The sequence below is a fragment of the Numida meleagris genome, chromosome 2 (genome assembly GCF_002078875.1).
Source record: "Numida meleagris isolate 19003 breed g44 Domestic line chromosome 2, NumMel1.0, whole genome shotgun sequence".
Taxonomy (NCBI): Eukaryota; Metazoa; Chordata; class Aves; order Galliformes; family Numididae; genus Numida; species Numida meleagris.
In genome coordinates this window covers 15,647,620-15,663,809 of record NC_034410.1, presented here as the reverse complement: position 1 = coordinate 15,663,809, position 16,190 = coordinate 15,647,620, and the positions used below count along the sequence as shown (strand labels likewise).

General features: G+C 41.5%; 1 protein-coding gene across 1 annotated transcript in view; it reads left to right on the top strand.

Annotated features, from left to right (window-relative positions):
- The window catches only part of APBB1IP (amyloid beta precursor protein binding family B member 1 interacting protein), a 61,693-nt gene continuing 46,786 nt past the window's right edge, over positions 1,284-16,190 (top strand). Inside the window, exons 1-2 of the mRNA XM_021387179.1 lie at positions 1,284-1,518; positions 14,144-14,215. Coding sequence (XP_021242854.1) covers positions 14,144-14,215 — 72 coding nt within the window. The 5' untranslated portion in view covers positions 1,284-1,518. The remainder of the gene's footprint in view (positions 1,519-14,143; positions 14,216-16,190) is intronic.

Genomic DNA, 16,190 nt, shown 5'->3' with positions numbered 1-16,190 from the left:
AATTAATTGCCAATCAGGATTTTGAAATTACCTCTCTCCTTAACACCATAATGATTCCAAAAGGCAAAAGAGAAACTGCAAAGAAAGTCAGCAATCAGAATATGCAGTACCCTCGGAATCTGACACCCAGGGTGCTGAGCTAATGTTTAGTAACTTTGTGATTATTTTTCAAACACTGACCTCAGCAAATCTCTGGTAAATTATAGAGAGCTTCTCAAAGAAACAATGTTTTTGGTGGTTTGCTTTTGTTTTGTTTTGTTTGTTTGCTTTTAAGTAACAGGAGCAGAACAATGTACTGTTCCCTGAATGTGTTCTGAAGTACAGCTGAACTGTCTCAGGTGGATTTTCTTACAGCAATTACCCCTTAAAGCACTGACACATATTTGCTTTGCAACATGTGGTGGTAATTTAAAACGTTACCATCCTTCTGCAACAATTATTTTATCTCAGGCAGTGTTGGAAGTAAGGAACACAGGATTCCTTCACTGGTTTGGAGCAGAGCGTGGTGTTTTAAAATAGAAACCTTGAATCGTTAAGGTTGGTAAAGACCATTCAAATCATCTACTCCAACCATCAACCCATCAATCCAACCATCAACTGTCTTCTAAACACAAGGATAAGCTAAACTACCTGACACCTTTTCTAAATTTACTTTGAAATAACCGCATCGGAGATGGAGACATCTTCGCTTATGTTCACTGTGCCTCACTATCAGCTCCTTTGATATTGAAGAAGAAATCAGCTAAAAACATCGGTCTGAGAGATCTACTAACAATGAAAATTGAATTTGAAAACAACTCAAGAGATGAGGCCCTTGGCACGTCTCCTGCAGCACTCCGAATTCCATCTTCTAGCTTGACACTAACTCACTGAACTTTCTAATTGATGCTTGCCTTTTTAGCTTCAGATGGAAGACCCTGAGTTTGACAGATCTTTTTTTTTCTGTGCCCCTTTGGATGGAATTTAATGTGACCTGGAAGTATTTCTACTCAGTGACTTAAATTTCAGCACACCTCAAAGCAGTGCTTCACGATTGCACAAGGCGATAGAGAAATGAAATACTGTAAGAGCAATGTGCTGGCTTGAGGCGGATTATTAATAAATACACAAATAAATAAATACATACATACATAGATAAAAAAGTGTAGCCAGACTCTCCAAAATCACTTTTCCGTCAGAAAACCAGCAGCCTGGCCTCACTGAGGCGGCCAAGGGCCTGGGTGTGCCTCGGGCTCCATTTTGCGGGCTCACCACAGCCTAAGGGGTGGCCTCGAGAGGGGGAGCCCCACCACCACCAACGCCTGGGAGCGGTGCGGACACCCAGCAGCGGGCCGCCTGCCCTCGAGGCTGAAGGCGGAGGGCGTTGCTGCAAGCGCTGGGGCGGCTCCCCGACAGGCAGCCTGCGGGCGGGCCCCACTTCCCTACAGGCGCAGGGCGGGAGGGTTCCCGCCGCGAAGGGAGAGCTGCAGAGTCACCCCGGCGAGCCTCCTGCTCGCAGCAGCACCAGGAGCCGCCAAGGTGAGTCGGGGGTGAGGGAGGCGTCGGCCCGACGGAGCGGGCGGGAAGAGGTCTGGCGGCGCGCGGTTGCGGCCGGGGCACCGATAGAAGTACTGCAGCGGGGAGCGGCGGCGAGCCCCGCTCCAGCTCGGGGACTCCTGCCTGTTGGAGGGCGGGAGCCGGCTGAGGGGAGCGCGGCAGCCCCGCTGTCACGCAGGCCGCTTCCCGCGGGGCTTCCGACGGCGGGCGGGGCCGCGGCGGGCGGCAGCGGTACGTCCCGGTGGGGCCCCGCGTTCGCATTAAGAAGGCCCGCTCCGCGTGCTGCCTTCATGTGAATGCCATGGACAAGTAACATATGTACAGTCAGTCCCCACAAGGCCAGCTTTGGATGAAATTTGGGTGCTGGAATGCCTCCTGCGAGCAAAATACGCAGGATGCCATCACACTGGGACACAGTTTGACTTGCTGAGGACCATTCCTGCCCCACATTGCCCTGATCTGGCATTGGATCCTGTTTGAATGTCCCCCATCTTAACCTCAGCTTCTGATATTTTGTCACACATTTTTCCTCTGGTTTTAGCTCCCCTTTGTGAATGATGTGAAATCCATGTTTTGCCGTCTGTCCCTAATTCTAAAAAATACCCGTTTCAAATCTGACCCTGTGAGTGTCACTGTTAGCCGGTACCTGCTGCTTCTCACCAGTGGTGTGGCTGAGGCGTTTGCAGGGCTCGGCGCAGTGCTGCGCTCCATCAGGCCTTTGCAGAGGGCTGTGCTGGGAGACCTGCTTTGCCTGTCCAGGCTCCCAGTCGTCCAGCTTCACTAACTTTACAAACTTCTTTTCTAGAAACTTGGTAAAGAACGTGAATTTGGGTTAAAATGTAGTTTAAGACAGAGCGTTTAAGTTCTTTACTTTTTTTCTATTTTCCCCCATGGGCTTGCTAAGGAGACTATTGCATTTACTTGTACCTCATACTTTGTGCAAGCTTTGCTTAAAAATGGAGAAAATGTGGTTAGAAGTATGTTTGGGACATTTAATCAATGGAGTATTGCAGAGAGCTGAGTAATCCTTGTTTTATATTCTTAGAGAATTTGGGTCCATTTGGGAGCATGGAAAATTGTACTGACTCTGAAAGGGTATTTTTAAAAATTCCCCCTTCGTTATTTCTTCTTCAAATACCTCCTGTGGGTACTACAGATACTTCTGGCACTGGGAGGAAAATCTGACTGAAGGCTCAAAGTAATTACTGAGTAAATTGTGTTTTAATTACTCATGCTGGAATTTGTGATTGTTTGATGTGCAGTATCTTCAAGCAGGGTATCACTCCTTTGAAGTGCCTGTTTATTTCATTATCAAATATTTTTTCCTGCTTAGTTTGATTTTTACAGGTTAAAAATCTAAATCCTGCTGTAGTTGAGCAATATCTACTAGATCACACCCTATAACCTATGCATCTATGTGTCAGTGTAGAGACTTGACCTTTCTTAATGAGTAAAGCTTTAGAAACTAATACATTTGGGAGGACAGTAACTTGCACAGGGAGGAGGCAGCATGCGCACAGGGGTCAGCTAGTTTAACCATGGTCTGAGATTTCTTAGGTAGTAACAGATTTCCCAAATTCACTAAAATTTTGCTTTTGCTGTTTTTCACCTTTCCTGTTAGCAGAAAAGGAACTGATGTCTTACAGCTGTATGCAATATGGAGTGAGGGGAGAGGTGAGGCTTGGGTAACCAGTGGAGGGAACAGCATTTGCGTTTGACCCTGAAAATGTCTGAGAAAACTTCTGGTCTGGAGTACTGCTGGAGCTGAGAGGAGAGACTGCTTCTTTCAGGAGATAACTTGTCTGTTTGCAGATTACAAACATCCATCTTTCAAGGAGGAGATCTGAGAACATGGATTTTCTTGAAAAAGCAGTTCTATTTCAGAGGTTCTATTACAGGGATATACCTGAATTAGATTTTACTGCTTATCATTCAGATGGATACAAAGGACCCTGTCCTTTTCAGCTCACTCTGCAAACTGTTGATATTTTTCTTTCCTGTAAATCTTTTCATCTTTCATTTCATAATGTTTTGACTTCTTTTGATTTAGCTTTTTCTGACCTGTAGTGACAACGACTTCACATTGTCAGGTGCTGATCTGGGGCGAAAGTGAAAGTCAGGCTTTTTGGTTGCCTGCAACAGTATAGTGTCTTTAGCTTGTTTCTTTTTGAAGGTTTCTAGTGACAATGACATGCATCCATGCAGATCACCCCTCCCACCTCCCAAAATACTTGTTGGACTTTATAGGCAGGATCCTCTTCACTCAACTTTGAACAATGCCATGTTAGTTTGTCACCAGAGGTTACCTTTATGGTCAACTGAGAGAGATGCTTGTCAAATCTGTTCTGCTGCTCAGTTTTAGACAGCTACTTGTCATGCTCTATAAAATTGCCTTTGTTTCTCTTCACGAACTACAAATAAGTCTAGGATAGTGAGGTTGGATGCAAATGTTGTAGAAACTCCACTGTATGTCTTTTCACGATTAGGAGTGACCCATAATACAGTAACACTTCTCTTGAAAAAGCAAATATTTTACCCAGCTTTCCTTATCATCCTGCATATTGATTCATGGCTACCCTAGATATTAGCTCATCTGCTAGAGTGGAAGATAGTACAGTTGCACTGTGAAAGAAACCAGGGTGCCTATGTCCTCCTCAGTTTCTATAGAAGACTTCAGAGCATTTGCATGAACACCCATTCCTCACCACAGCTCAATATTACTTTGTAGCATTGCTCCTGAGCTGTGAATGAAAAGGAAACATAAATAATTTTTATCTGACTTACAACTTTAATGTGGGAATTCACAAACTAGTTTGGTAATGACTGTTGAAAAAGTTTAACTTTGTCATTAGTTTCAAAGCCTTTCTTCCAATGAAGTGACCTTTTAGATTGGTGGCAAGCTTAATTGTAGTCATAACTTTAGCTAGCAGAAGTCTGATTGCAAACAGCACTATTTCTTCTTGTTGAACATTGACGCAGCATGCCGTGAGTTTAGCTTCAAATAAATCAGGATTACAGTTAGTAAGTTAAACAGGAGTACTGGGGGAGCAGATGCATTATGAATCCTAGAAGAAAAAGAAGATTCAATATATATGAACAATTTTTTTCTTCTATGAAACTTTGTTTAGAAATACATCCAGAGGCATTACTGGTATAAGTTTTGTATTGGGTGCATCCCCTCAGCGTATCTGTATTTTTCACTTTCATTCTGTGTATTTGCTTGCAATTTAAAGCAGTGGCTGTAAAACCATGACATGTAACACTAATATTAAAGGATGGATATTCCTGTGTATCTGCTATCACAGCTGGGCCAACCCTTTGTGGCTGACAGACTTGACCAAAGAAGGTTCTTGGTTGTACTCAGACCATTTAACTGATGTAATAAAAATTTTGGTGAAAATTTTTTCATCCTGCCCACACCTACCAGCAAGAGCGGGAAAATATAGGGAACAAATTTGCAAATAGCAATCCTGCTAGTCCCTTGAGCTCGGAGAGATAGGAATCGTAATCATAGTGGCACTAACTGGATGCCTTTGCTAATGAGATCTACAAATGACTTTCTGAGTCCCCTGTTTTAGGCGAAATGGTGTCTGCTAGAAGGCAGCTCACCAAGAGAGTAGGCAGGCTCCACAGAATTGTCCCTGTCAGTCAGCTGCTGGCATGCAGTCTGTAGCAAATGAAAAGCTGCTTCTGAGTGGCCTTTGTTGTTTGATTTTAGTGCTCTCAGTGCATCTTTGGGTAGCCCAGGGTACAGACACGTTATTACTTTTCTTCCTCTACTGAGGGAGATTTTTGTAACCTTCCCAACAGTACTAGGCCTGCCATTGTCTTGCTTGCTGTGGAAATTCCACTGAAGCACAGGGTCAAGAAGGATGTGCAGGCCCAATAAGTCCTTCTGAATGTGTTTTTTGTCTCTGATTGCGAATAATAGTAATAATGATTGAAAACAGTCAAATCTGCATTACTGTTCTCAGTGCTTTTCGTCAAAAGCTTTGATTTGGAAGGTCTGCTATACACATCTGTTGGAGTGTGGGTTGGTGAGGTGACCCTAAGCGCTGATAACATTCCCAAATAGTTGTGGTTACACCTTAGTTTTGCTGACCGCATCTTCATGGCTGAGCGGAACTGGCAGACCTAATGTATGAGAGAGGCAACACAAAGGAAACAGTTGGCTTTAGGTGTCAGTAGTAGGAAGGGATTCAGCATAAATGTAACTCCACTTTTGTCCTATGGTGGCTCTGCTCTTCCATGAAATTCAGTAAAGCCTTTTGTATTTGCCACTTGGCTGACCTCCTTTGTCTCCCCTCTGCCATGATGGAATTGTTATCTCTGAGCAGATTGGTTGTTCCACCCCTCCTCAACTTGGTCAGGAAAAAAAAAGAGTGAGGCAGTGGCATTTCCTTCTCATGGAAAACCATACAGAAATGGAAGAATTATGGTGGAAATGTCACAAGATTCTTCTCTAGCTACATTTTCTTCCTGTTTCCTTTGTGTGGTTTAGGGCTTGCTGGTCTGTGGCGAGGCAGCCACAGCCATACCAATATAGCATCCCATCCGGGGTGACTCCAGGCTTCCGCCTAGCCTACAAATCTTTGTCTGAAACACATTACTTATTGCTGTTTCTGATCACTGTGTATTTTGGTGAAAAAATACTGTGTTTAAAGTTTGTATGGTAACTTTCATTCCTTTTATTCTGTTCCTAAGTATGTTATATTTTTTCCATTTTCTGATACTTGGCATCCCTTCATTCTGTAGAGCGTTGGGGGAGGTGGGTAGGTTTTCCCATATTGTGGATCCATTTATTCCTTCCTCTCTTATGTGTGTGCTTCCATTTTATGTTGGTTAGCCACTCTACGAATGCAGGGTCAGTCTGCCCGTGAATTTGAAAGCTAAATATCAAAATCTGTGTTTAGAAGGGAGTCACAAGATAAGCCCCCTATTGCTTAATGACCTGGGAATGTGGGAGTTCTGGAAATAATTTAATGGTAGCAATTGGGAATGAAATGCTTATAGCCCATCTGCTCCATTGCAGGACAGAGTTAGGCTGAGCTTCCAGTTTTGCTGGATCCAGAAAATACCAGTAATTTAACTTTTCTTACTTGCTGGCAATTTTTGAAAATGCAAAGCAGTGTTGCCTCATCATGTTAGTTCTGTACGGATGTGTTGGGTAACTGGAGGAAAAAAAAAAAAAAGGAAGGAAAAACGACACCAACATCAGGGGGAAGGGACATGGAAGGAGATAGATAGAAGCAATTTGTCCAACTTGCTGCCTCTCCCAGAAGAAGATAAATTGGAGGAATGGACATCTTGTTGTGTGCCAGAAATTTGGCTTAGAACTGGGAGTTGTTTCTTCAGCCAGTTCTACATGAAGACGTAGTCTCTTCTTCTATCATTTAATACTTTGTGAAGAGTTTGTGCTCTCTGTATGGCTCACAATGGGAAAGTCCCCAAACTGGACCATTCTGCAGTATGTAATTGTGACAATGGGAAAATGAGATTAGAAAGTCTGTGTCTGTACAATATTTCTTTAATGCTGTTAGACCCAGGCCAGACCAAAGCACGTTATCTGCTGAGGGGATGCTATGTAAAGAACAGAAGTGGCATTGCTTTCTAGCTCCATAAAAGCAGTCCCCTTTTGGAGTTGATAGGGGACTCTAAAGTGAAGTCCTGGAAGATAAAAATGTCTGTTTCAGATCTGCAGTCAATTTAACCAGCAAGTTGTCTCCAACAGTGGTTCACATCACATATTTCAGAAGAAGATATAAGAAATCATTTGCTGAGAGTCACTTTGTGATCTATTATGAAACCTTTGCTCTGATTCCAAATTGGTAGAGCAATTTTCTTTTTAGACCATGAAGCTTGAGTTTCATCATTCATACCTGAGTTTCTCTGGAATACTAACACTTTCAGCTGTAACTGTGTGTAGAGAAAACCAACTCAGCAGCTTACTAACTCACTGGTTTTGGAGATGAGTTTTATGGATACACTGTGCATATTTTCTGGAAGAGTTGTGCAGACTTTCAGTTTCATTTAATATCCCATTGTTTATGTGTTATAAACCAGGACAACATGATGCCTCAGTAACTTCCTCTAGATCTTAATGCATTTTTTAATCATACTATTTTCCCATCTTTTCCCTGTGACGATCAGTTGCCATCTTTCCGGATTTGCTCTTTATGAAGTGGCTTCTGTGTCCTTAGTCACTTTAATCTCTCTTCCCTAATTCTCCCCCTTTATTCTCTCTTTGATATGGGATGGTCCACTTTGCATATTCTGCCTAGGTAAGGGTGAACCTCTAATCTGTGTGATTTGATCATTGGGCTACTTGAGTGTTTCAAAACATTGTAGATTTCATTCCACTCCAAAGGGCATTTAAGCATTAAGCATTCTGCTAGGAGAAGGTAGTGGTCATCTGGATAGTCAAACAGCTGATGTTCATTTGGGTGGACTTAGAACTCTGACGTTTGCATGCTATAGTGCATGGACTTGGAGGTGAAGATGTAGTTTCAGTCTTTTCACGTGTCTTGTAAAAAATATAGTTTGTCTATTTTTATCCTTACTGTTTGCTTGTGACACAGCTTAACAATAACAACAATGCTCTGTGTTTAACATGTCTGTAACTTCTGTCAGATGACTAAGTGGTTCCTAACACGGTTCCTCTCACAACTCAGCTGCATGTTTTTGTTCTACTGGTAACACACCGTTCCTTATTCCTCTTTTTTTTTTTCTATAGCTCTTTGGTTGATTAAACTGCATCAACTCAACTGAGACAGAGTTGCAGAGATGATAATCTCATTTGCGATGCCGTTGGCGTTTCCTGTTCAGTATTACAGAAGGGCTTCAAGCATGTTTTCAGACTGCAAGTGCAGAACCTTGTTACCATGTGACTTAGACCACTCTTCCTGTTGAAAAAGGCTGGCTTTCAGTAGTTCTCACAGAGGTATCAGATAGTAGCAGTTCTAACTTTGCTTAGTTCCATGCCTGCTTTTTGAGCTACAGAGTGTGACCACAGCTAGCTTTCATGTTTTTTTTGTTGTTGTTTCTTTTTTAAGGTGAATTTTGTGCTATTATTCTATTGCTACTGTCAGTTTCCTGGCAAGGGATGATGATTCTATCCAACAATTCCATTCCCTATGTGTTGTTCATAGACATTGTGCAGTTGTCTTATGTAAGTGTACACATTGATTATGAACTCCGGTGACTGTGTTGGTGGACAAGGGAAGAGAAACAGATCTCATATGCCTCATCTTGTGCAAAGCTTTTGACACCATCCCACCCAAAATCCTTCTCTCTGAATCAGAGACACATGGATTTGATGGATGGACTGTTTGGTGGATAAGGAATTGGCTGGATGGCCACATCCAAAGAATTGCAGACAATGGCTCAGGGTCAAAGTAGAGACCAGTGATGAGTAGTATATTAGGACTGGTACTGCTTAATATCTCAATTAGTAACATGGGCAGTGGGATCAAGCACCCTCAGCAAGTTTGTGGAGGGCACCAAGCTGAGTGATGCAGTTGGTAGACAGAAGGAAGGATGCCATCCAGAGGGACCCTGGACAGGCTTGAGAATTGGGCCTGTGTGAACCTCATGCAGTTCAACAAGGCCAAGTGCAAGGTCCTGAACGTGGTCTGGGGCAATCCCAAACATCAGTGCAGACTGGAGGATGAATGCACAGAGAGCAGCCCTGCAAGAAGGGACTTGAGGATACTGCTTTGTGAAAAACTGGGTATGAGACATGTGCTTGCAGCCCGGAAAGCTGATTGTATCCTAGGCTGTATCAAAAGGAGCACAGCCAGCAGGTTAAGGGAAGTGATTCCCCTGCCAGCTGTTCTCTCATGAAACCCCATCTTCAGTACTGCATTCAGCTCCTGGGCCCCCAGCACAAGAGAGAAGATAGACCTGTTAGAGCAGGTCCAGAGGAGGCCATGAGGATGCTCAGGGGGTTGGAGTACCTCTCCTACAAAGGCAGGCTGACAGAATTGGGGTTGTTCAGCTTGGAGAAGGAAAGGCTTTGGAAGACTTCACTGTGGCATTCCAGTACTTGAAGAGGACTGACAAGAAAGCTGAAGAGTGACTCTATCAGGGAGTGGTGCGATAGAGTAAGGGTTACAGTTTAAAACTGAAAGAGGGGAGATTAGGATAAGATGGACAAGGGAAATTCTTTACTCAGAGGGTGGTGAGGCACAGACACCTCTGCCCAGAGAAGCTGTGGGTTCCCAATCATTGGAGGATTTCTAGGCCAGGCTGGATAGGGCCTTGGCAGCTTGATCTTGATGGTGACAGCCCTACCCTTTCAACCCATGCCTTTCTACAGAATTGCAAAAACTTTCTTCATTCTTAAAATAAAGTGGTGGGTGTTTTTACTTTCTATAGTATCTACATGGCAAAAGAAGGTGATGATAGTACCTTCTAATGGGATACAAGCACTATAGACCAATAGCAAGTAACAAAGAAGAAAAATTAGCTCACCTCTCCCAATGATCAGCAACAGCACAAGAGAAGCGCAGTCTCTATACAGAGAGATGGTGCTCCTTTGGCTGCTAACCTTAAATGAAGGTGAGGAGGAGTGGATCCAGGCTCCACCCCTTCTGGTCACTCAGGTGCACTGGTTGCACCTGAGCTCCCTGGCTTAGCCACGCCTTCTCACATGGTGCTCAACCATTGGTTCAGGCCACGACCTCGCGATTCCGCTGCAAGCATCTTAACAAATCAAGGTGTTTGCAACCATGCAGAAATCATATTTGGATGTTAGTGACAGAGTTTGCATTACAGACCAGCAAAGGTAGTTCCTGTTTTGCATGTCAGTGTGTGACACTAAATTATATTAATGAGACTCTACTTAGCCCATGTAGGATTGTTCCTAGCCATAGCTCAAGAAATCCAGGAATCTTCTTTTAAAATAAGAGTATGTAGGGAGTAGATGTGTAGAAGCTGGAAGCTTTGCGTTGGCTTTGCGTTTGTGCTGCCAAGTTTAGAAATGCAGCACACAGGAGCTCTGTGTTGTCGGGTAGGGCTGCAAGCTGCTTCTTGCGGAAGAGTTGGAGGCCCCGTCACAGGGGCACCCGAGTGGATGTAAGTGTGTCTTTGGAAATGCCAACAAAGCCTACCACAGAAAAAGTGTCCCTCATACTCAAATGTTTAAGGAGAAGTAGGAGCAAATATGCTGAAATCAGGTGTTTCATGGGGTAAACTGAAATACAAAGATGCTGGAAGTGCAAAGAGTTCTGTTACGCACAGGTCTCTTACTTCAGATTTAAATGACTTTTAAGAGCAAAGAGGCTGCTAAAACTCAAATTGAGAAGGTAAAAAAAAATAGGACTAGAATGTCTGGGGGGCTTGTGGTAAGTGGCAATGTGAATAAATGTATTGATGAGTCAAAATGCAGTGAGCTGTGATTTCTATTTTATATAAGCCTTGCGAGAGTTTAATATGCATAAAACACACAGTGAGACTTGGTGGTTAAAATAAAAAGCTGAAGAGAATATGCACTGTAGGTAATCAGTGTGAGAATTGTGGGAGTATTTAAAAAAAAAAGGCAGCTTTCATTGGGAAATGAGAACTCAGTGGAGATCTGAGGATATGAAATTTGGGGGGAGTAAAACAAGGGTCATATTGGTGTTAATTCAAAAGGGAGTATAGAGGGCTCAGCTTGGAAGTCAGTCACTTCAGTCACTTTAAAAATAGGTTTGATTCAGATGCATGCCTTCCCAAATGCCCCTCCTTAATCTTTTTGTTCTTTACAACCACAATTTCCTCTTTTTATTTTAATTCTCTTTTCTCTGCTTGAAATCTTTTGCATAACATGGGAAACACTGTGAAAGTACTGACTTTTCAGTTTATTTTATAGTGATTTTGAGAGTTAGTATTAGTAGTACTGTATACAGGATAACTAGGAATATTGTAGTGGATATAAAGGAGGATTGAATCTGTAACTCAGTATTCTTCTGGGAACTTAGGTAAATATTTTCCCTTTTTTGTTAATAATAGCTTAATACAACTGCAGGTTTCACTTTGAGTTTTTGGTTTAAATAACTTCAAGGCTATTTATAAATAAGTTAAAAAAGAAAAAAAAGGAAAAAAAGAATTTTCTGGTCTTATATGCAGCAACATCTGCCTTGAATGTGATAGTTGCTATGCCTGCCTGTTGTTTCATCTATTTGTTCCTTCTGTGGCACTGAGAGAAAAGCAATGAGAGGAGTCATGAATATGATGGAGCAAAGAAGAGAAGAGTGGACAGGACACTTGAGTTCCCCATTCTGGGGGCTCATTTTACTGTCTTTTGTTTTTCTAGCTTATGACAAAATCCACAGAGAATTTTGAAAGTTCTTATTGTAGTCTAAGAGATCATCCAACATGTTTTCACATAGAAACATTTTCTTCAAAGGATTTGGTGATGGTGATGTTTACTTTTTCTTCCTAAAAGAATTCAAGTGAAAAGGACAGAAACAAGTAGGAGGAGTGGTTTGGTGATGGCGTGGCTTAATCTGTTGGCTAGTCGTGACAGACGTCTGCTCATGGGAAGTGACATTTGAAAGGGACACCGACACACTTCCTTCTCAATGTATATGTTCTGGCCCACGTGCTTAAGGTGTAAAAAACCCCTAATGTTAAAAGCGATTTATTTGAATTGATAAGGAAAGGTCATCAGTGGCCAACTCAGATTCCGTTTACAGTGGAAGTGTGAAATTCATAGTGAGTTCTTTGCGCTCTGCTTTTCCTTAAAATTCCTTTTATTTATTTTATTTACTTTTATTTATACTTTATTTGCTTTTATTATTTTATTGTTATTTCCTTCAAGAATCAAATGTGTTTGAATATTCAGAAAATCATATAATTGCAAAGAAGGTCTGGATTTATTAGTACCTGTAAAAAAAAAAAAAAAAACCACAACATAATTGGGTTAAACTATTCTCTAATACAGTATTCAGTTCTCTTTGTTTTTTTTTTTCAGGAAAACAATTTCGGTTAGTTCATGGAACTAGTATGAAGTCTTGTTCCTGAAAGTAAAACTGAAACAGCTAAACACAAAAAACATACAAATAGCTACAGCTGATAAGGTCCTCCTAAGTCAGAGAAAACAGGAAGGTGTAAAATATTTGTTACTTAGCTACTGATGAGATACCTATCAATATGAGCTGCAGCTCCAGTTTTTGTCTTAAGTCCAACTTTAATGTCTGATCAAATAATTGCTATTTTGTCTATCTGTTTTATGAAAATTGATTCTCCATGTACCAGATAAGCTGCTGCACAGTTGTTGATTTGAATAAGTGAATTAAGATTTAGTAATTATGTACCCAACCAGTATACTGCTGGATCTACAGAAACTGACTTCTATAGAGACAGCTCTGTACAATTCATGCAGAGTGAGACATCCAGCGTGGGTTTGTCAGCTGGAAATGAAGCAGATGAGATGATTTCAGCTTTCCATTTGCTCACTCCTGTGTGACGTGCTGTTAACAGCATCCAGTTCCCAAATCTTTAAATCTTGGATTTCCAGGACCCAAGAGAACTGTGCAAATTCAAAGCCCTGCTCCCAGTTGCCTGCACATTGTTCAGTTACACCAGCTACAAAAAAGAAATCCTAAAGCATGGAGGGTACACCCCGAGCTAGGCTGATGAGCACTGTACGTGTCTGATTCTGCTGAGTTCTGGTGTCAGTGATAACATGGGTGGAGAGAGCACATGTAGAAATCGGACTGATTTTGCTTAGATTGACACCTGAAGGACGAAGTCCAAAGGAGGCAAAGCAGCTCAGATTGCTTCATCATTGGAAACATGCTGCCGAATAATTCTCAAACAACAGAACTTCAGGGGTTCAGTAGCATTTAACATTGAACTATGGAATTCTTACATGACTTGAAATACTCCATTAAAGGAAAAGCATAAAGGTTGAAGAACAGGATATTTGCTGACCTTTTCTTACCAGTCTTTATAGTCATTTGAGTTGTCTCTGTCCTCTGCTGATTGTATTCTTACATCAGGTTGGTCTTCATCCTGTCAGTTGCACACAAACTTAGTAAAGTGATAGCACTACTTAGTTTTAAAGTTTGAGCGTTGTCTGAAGTTCTTACGTGATCAGTAGGAGCTCACAATTCCTTGCAGGCTTGAGCCTCTTAAGATAATTATGTTTATAGCTCATCTTCAGCAGTATTCCATGTCCAACACCCTTTTACACTACTTTACTCCTTGCAAAGGAACTGATTTAGGAAAAAGAGGAGGGGGATTTCAGCAGAAGCATTATCTCCCTATTAATGTCATTTGGTATTGTCCTCACACCCTGACTGATGCGACAGAACTCACCATTTATTACCACGCAGTCTTGTACATGTTTTCCTTGTCTCAGTGCTCTCCCTCAGTTGCTTTGAGGTTGGATAAGATTGGAGTTCTCTGAGTGCACTAGTATTTGAAAGAAAATAGTGAACAATATTGAGACAAAAGTTGGTTATGTACTGAGTCATAACAGGTCCCGAACAAGATAACACCCAGAAAACTCCAGGGGTACTTGGTGTCTCCAGTTGAACCCTGCATATCCTCTGGTTTTGACCATTGCTGGCTTTGGAATGAATTTGTGATGATTCATTGCCTGTGGATTTTTTTCTTTCAGATGGAGCAAACATGTGATGATATAGATGAAATGTTCAGCAATTTACTTGGGGAGATGGACATGCTGACCCAGGTAAATCATTTTTTTTCCCATGAAAACTCTTTTGAGAAACCTTTGACTAAATTTCTCTGCCTGACATTTAAACCATGTGGCCTGTAGAACAAGGTAATATCAGTGCAGGCTAGATAGTTATAGAGAGATAACTGCTTATGAAAGATGCTTTCTCAAAAACAAACAAATAAGCACTTCATATCCTTCTTGGACTCAGTCCCAAGAAGTTGAAAGATTCTGAGTTTGAGCCAGAATTTTCAGGTATAAATGCTTTGCATACATGGGTAAATGAGATGTAGCCTGCATATCATTGTAAACTTTGTAAATAAAAGCAACATTTTATATTATCTTGAAGATATTCATATAGCAATACAAGTCATCCTTAGATATGCCAAAATATTAAGTTACAACTAGGGTAGCATTCAAAGATTTATGGAGACATTATTTCCAGTGCAGAATATGGTATTGAGAGGAAACTATAAAACAGCAGGAGCCTGTTTCTAAGCCTACAGTTGTGGAATATTTCCTGCAAAGCCTGATAAAGGAGAATTTTTATTTCTAAAGAACACAAGCTCTGTAAATTTGTTGTACTTTAATATATGCTCGTTTGAAAACACTTAGGCTATTGTCTTGAACTGTGTGAGTTTGATTGCTTACAGCCCCTGTTTTGAGAGATCTTTCCTATTGGTGAATCCCAATGCTTGCCAAATTAAATACCAATGATTGTGAGCCACATAATGGGGACTGTGCTTAAATAATTGGCTTTGTATGAAAGCCAGGATTCCATATTACTTTCTCAGCTGTCAGATCCCAATACTTTGCTCCATGGGAGCTTTTCACCTTCTTAAGAGCTTTTTATGGTCACGTATACTTACTATTTGTGTGTGTGCATATAAAGAGAATTTCTTTTAGGGTGATTTCATTTCATTGTTATGCTTCGAAAATTGACAAAAAGCTGCTTGTGGTAAATTTTACTTCCTCAGATTAGGCATGACATTGTGTGTGCAGGGAGGAGAATAAGAGTGTGAGCTTCTCCACTCAGTGGTGCAGCACCAGGTGGGACAGGATGTATTTCTAGAACCAAGACCAACTCCTCTCCTCTCTAATGTGCTGACATCACCCCTTCCCTAAACTCTCATGTGCTTCATTTCCCCTCCTACTTAGACCAAGTTGATTTTTATGAGAGTAAGTATTAACACAGCAGCAGTGTTTAAAGTTGTCAGTGCATTGGTTTCCAGCTCTGTACGACTTGAGAAGAAACCAACATGTCTTGGGTGGGTAATATGTAAAAAGAGTTGCCAAGAAAAACTTTTGCATTAATTTTCCTGAAAAATACTTCTCAGTTTCAAGCAGCTCAGAAATGTAAATGCCTCTGGTACAAATTTACAATGAACAAAATGTCATACTGTTGCATCTGCAGACAAACATCTCACAGGAACGTAAAAACAAGGTATGTAGCTTGTTGGATAAATGAAGTAATCCTTCCATTCTGTGTAGCATTGCTAAGATCTCAACTGGGAAATTCAGTCCAGTGTTAGCAGTGCATTTTGAGGAGAAGGAAGGTCAACTTGAGAAAATCCAGAGGAAAGTAATGGGATTTATGAGAAAAAGAAACATGACCTATAAGAAAAGATTGCACAGGAGTTGTTTAGTCTAGAGAAGAGGAGACTGTTAACAATCTTAAAATACATAAAAGGCAGCTTCATAGCAGAAAATTTGGTTCCTCGTGTCCACAGAGAGTAACGCAACAGGGAACAGCCTTCAGCTGCAGCAAAGGAAGTTTAGCTTAACCTCAGAAGGAAGGTTTGATGGCAGGGATAGCAGTCTCAGCAGTGAAGCAGTGGAACAGAGTGCAAGAGGAGATGCTGGAACTTACCTGATTGGAAACTTTAAGAATGAGGTTAACTATACATTTGTCAGATGTGTCCAAGGTATAACTGACAGGTAGTGGGACAAGTCTAGACAACTCCTTGAAATTCCTTCAAGTCTTGTCTAC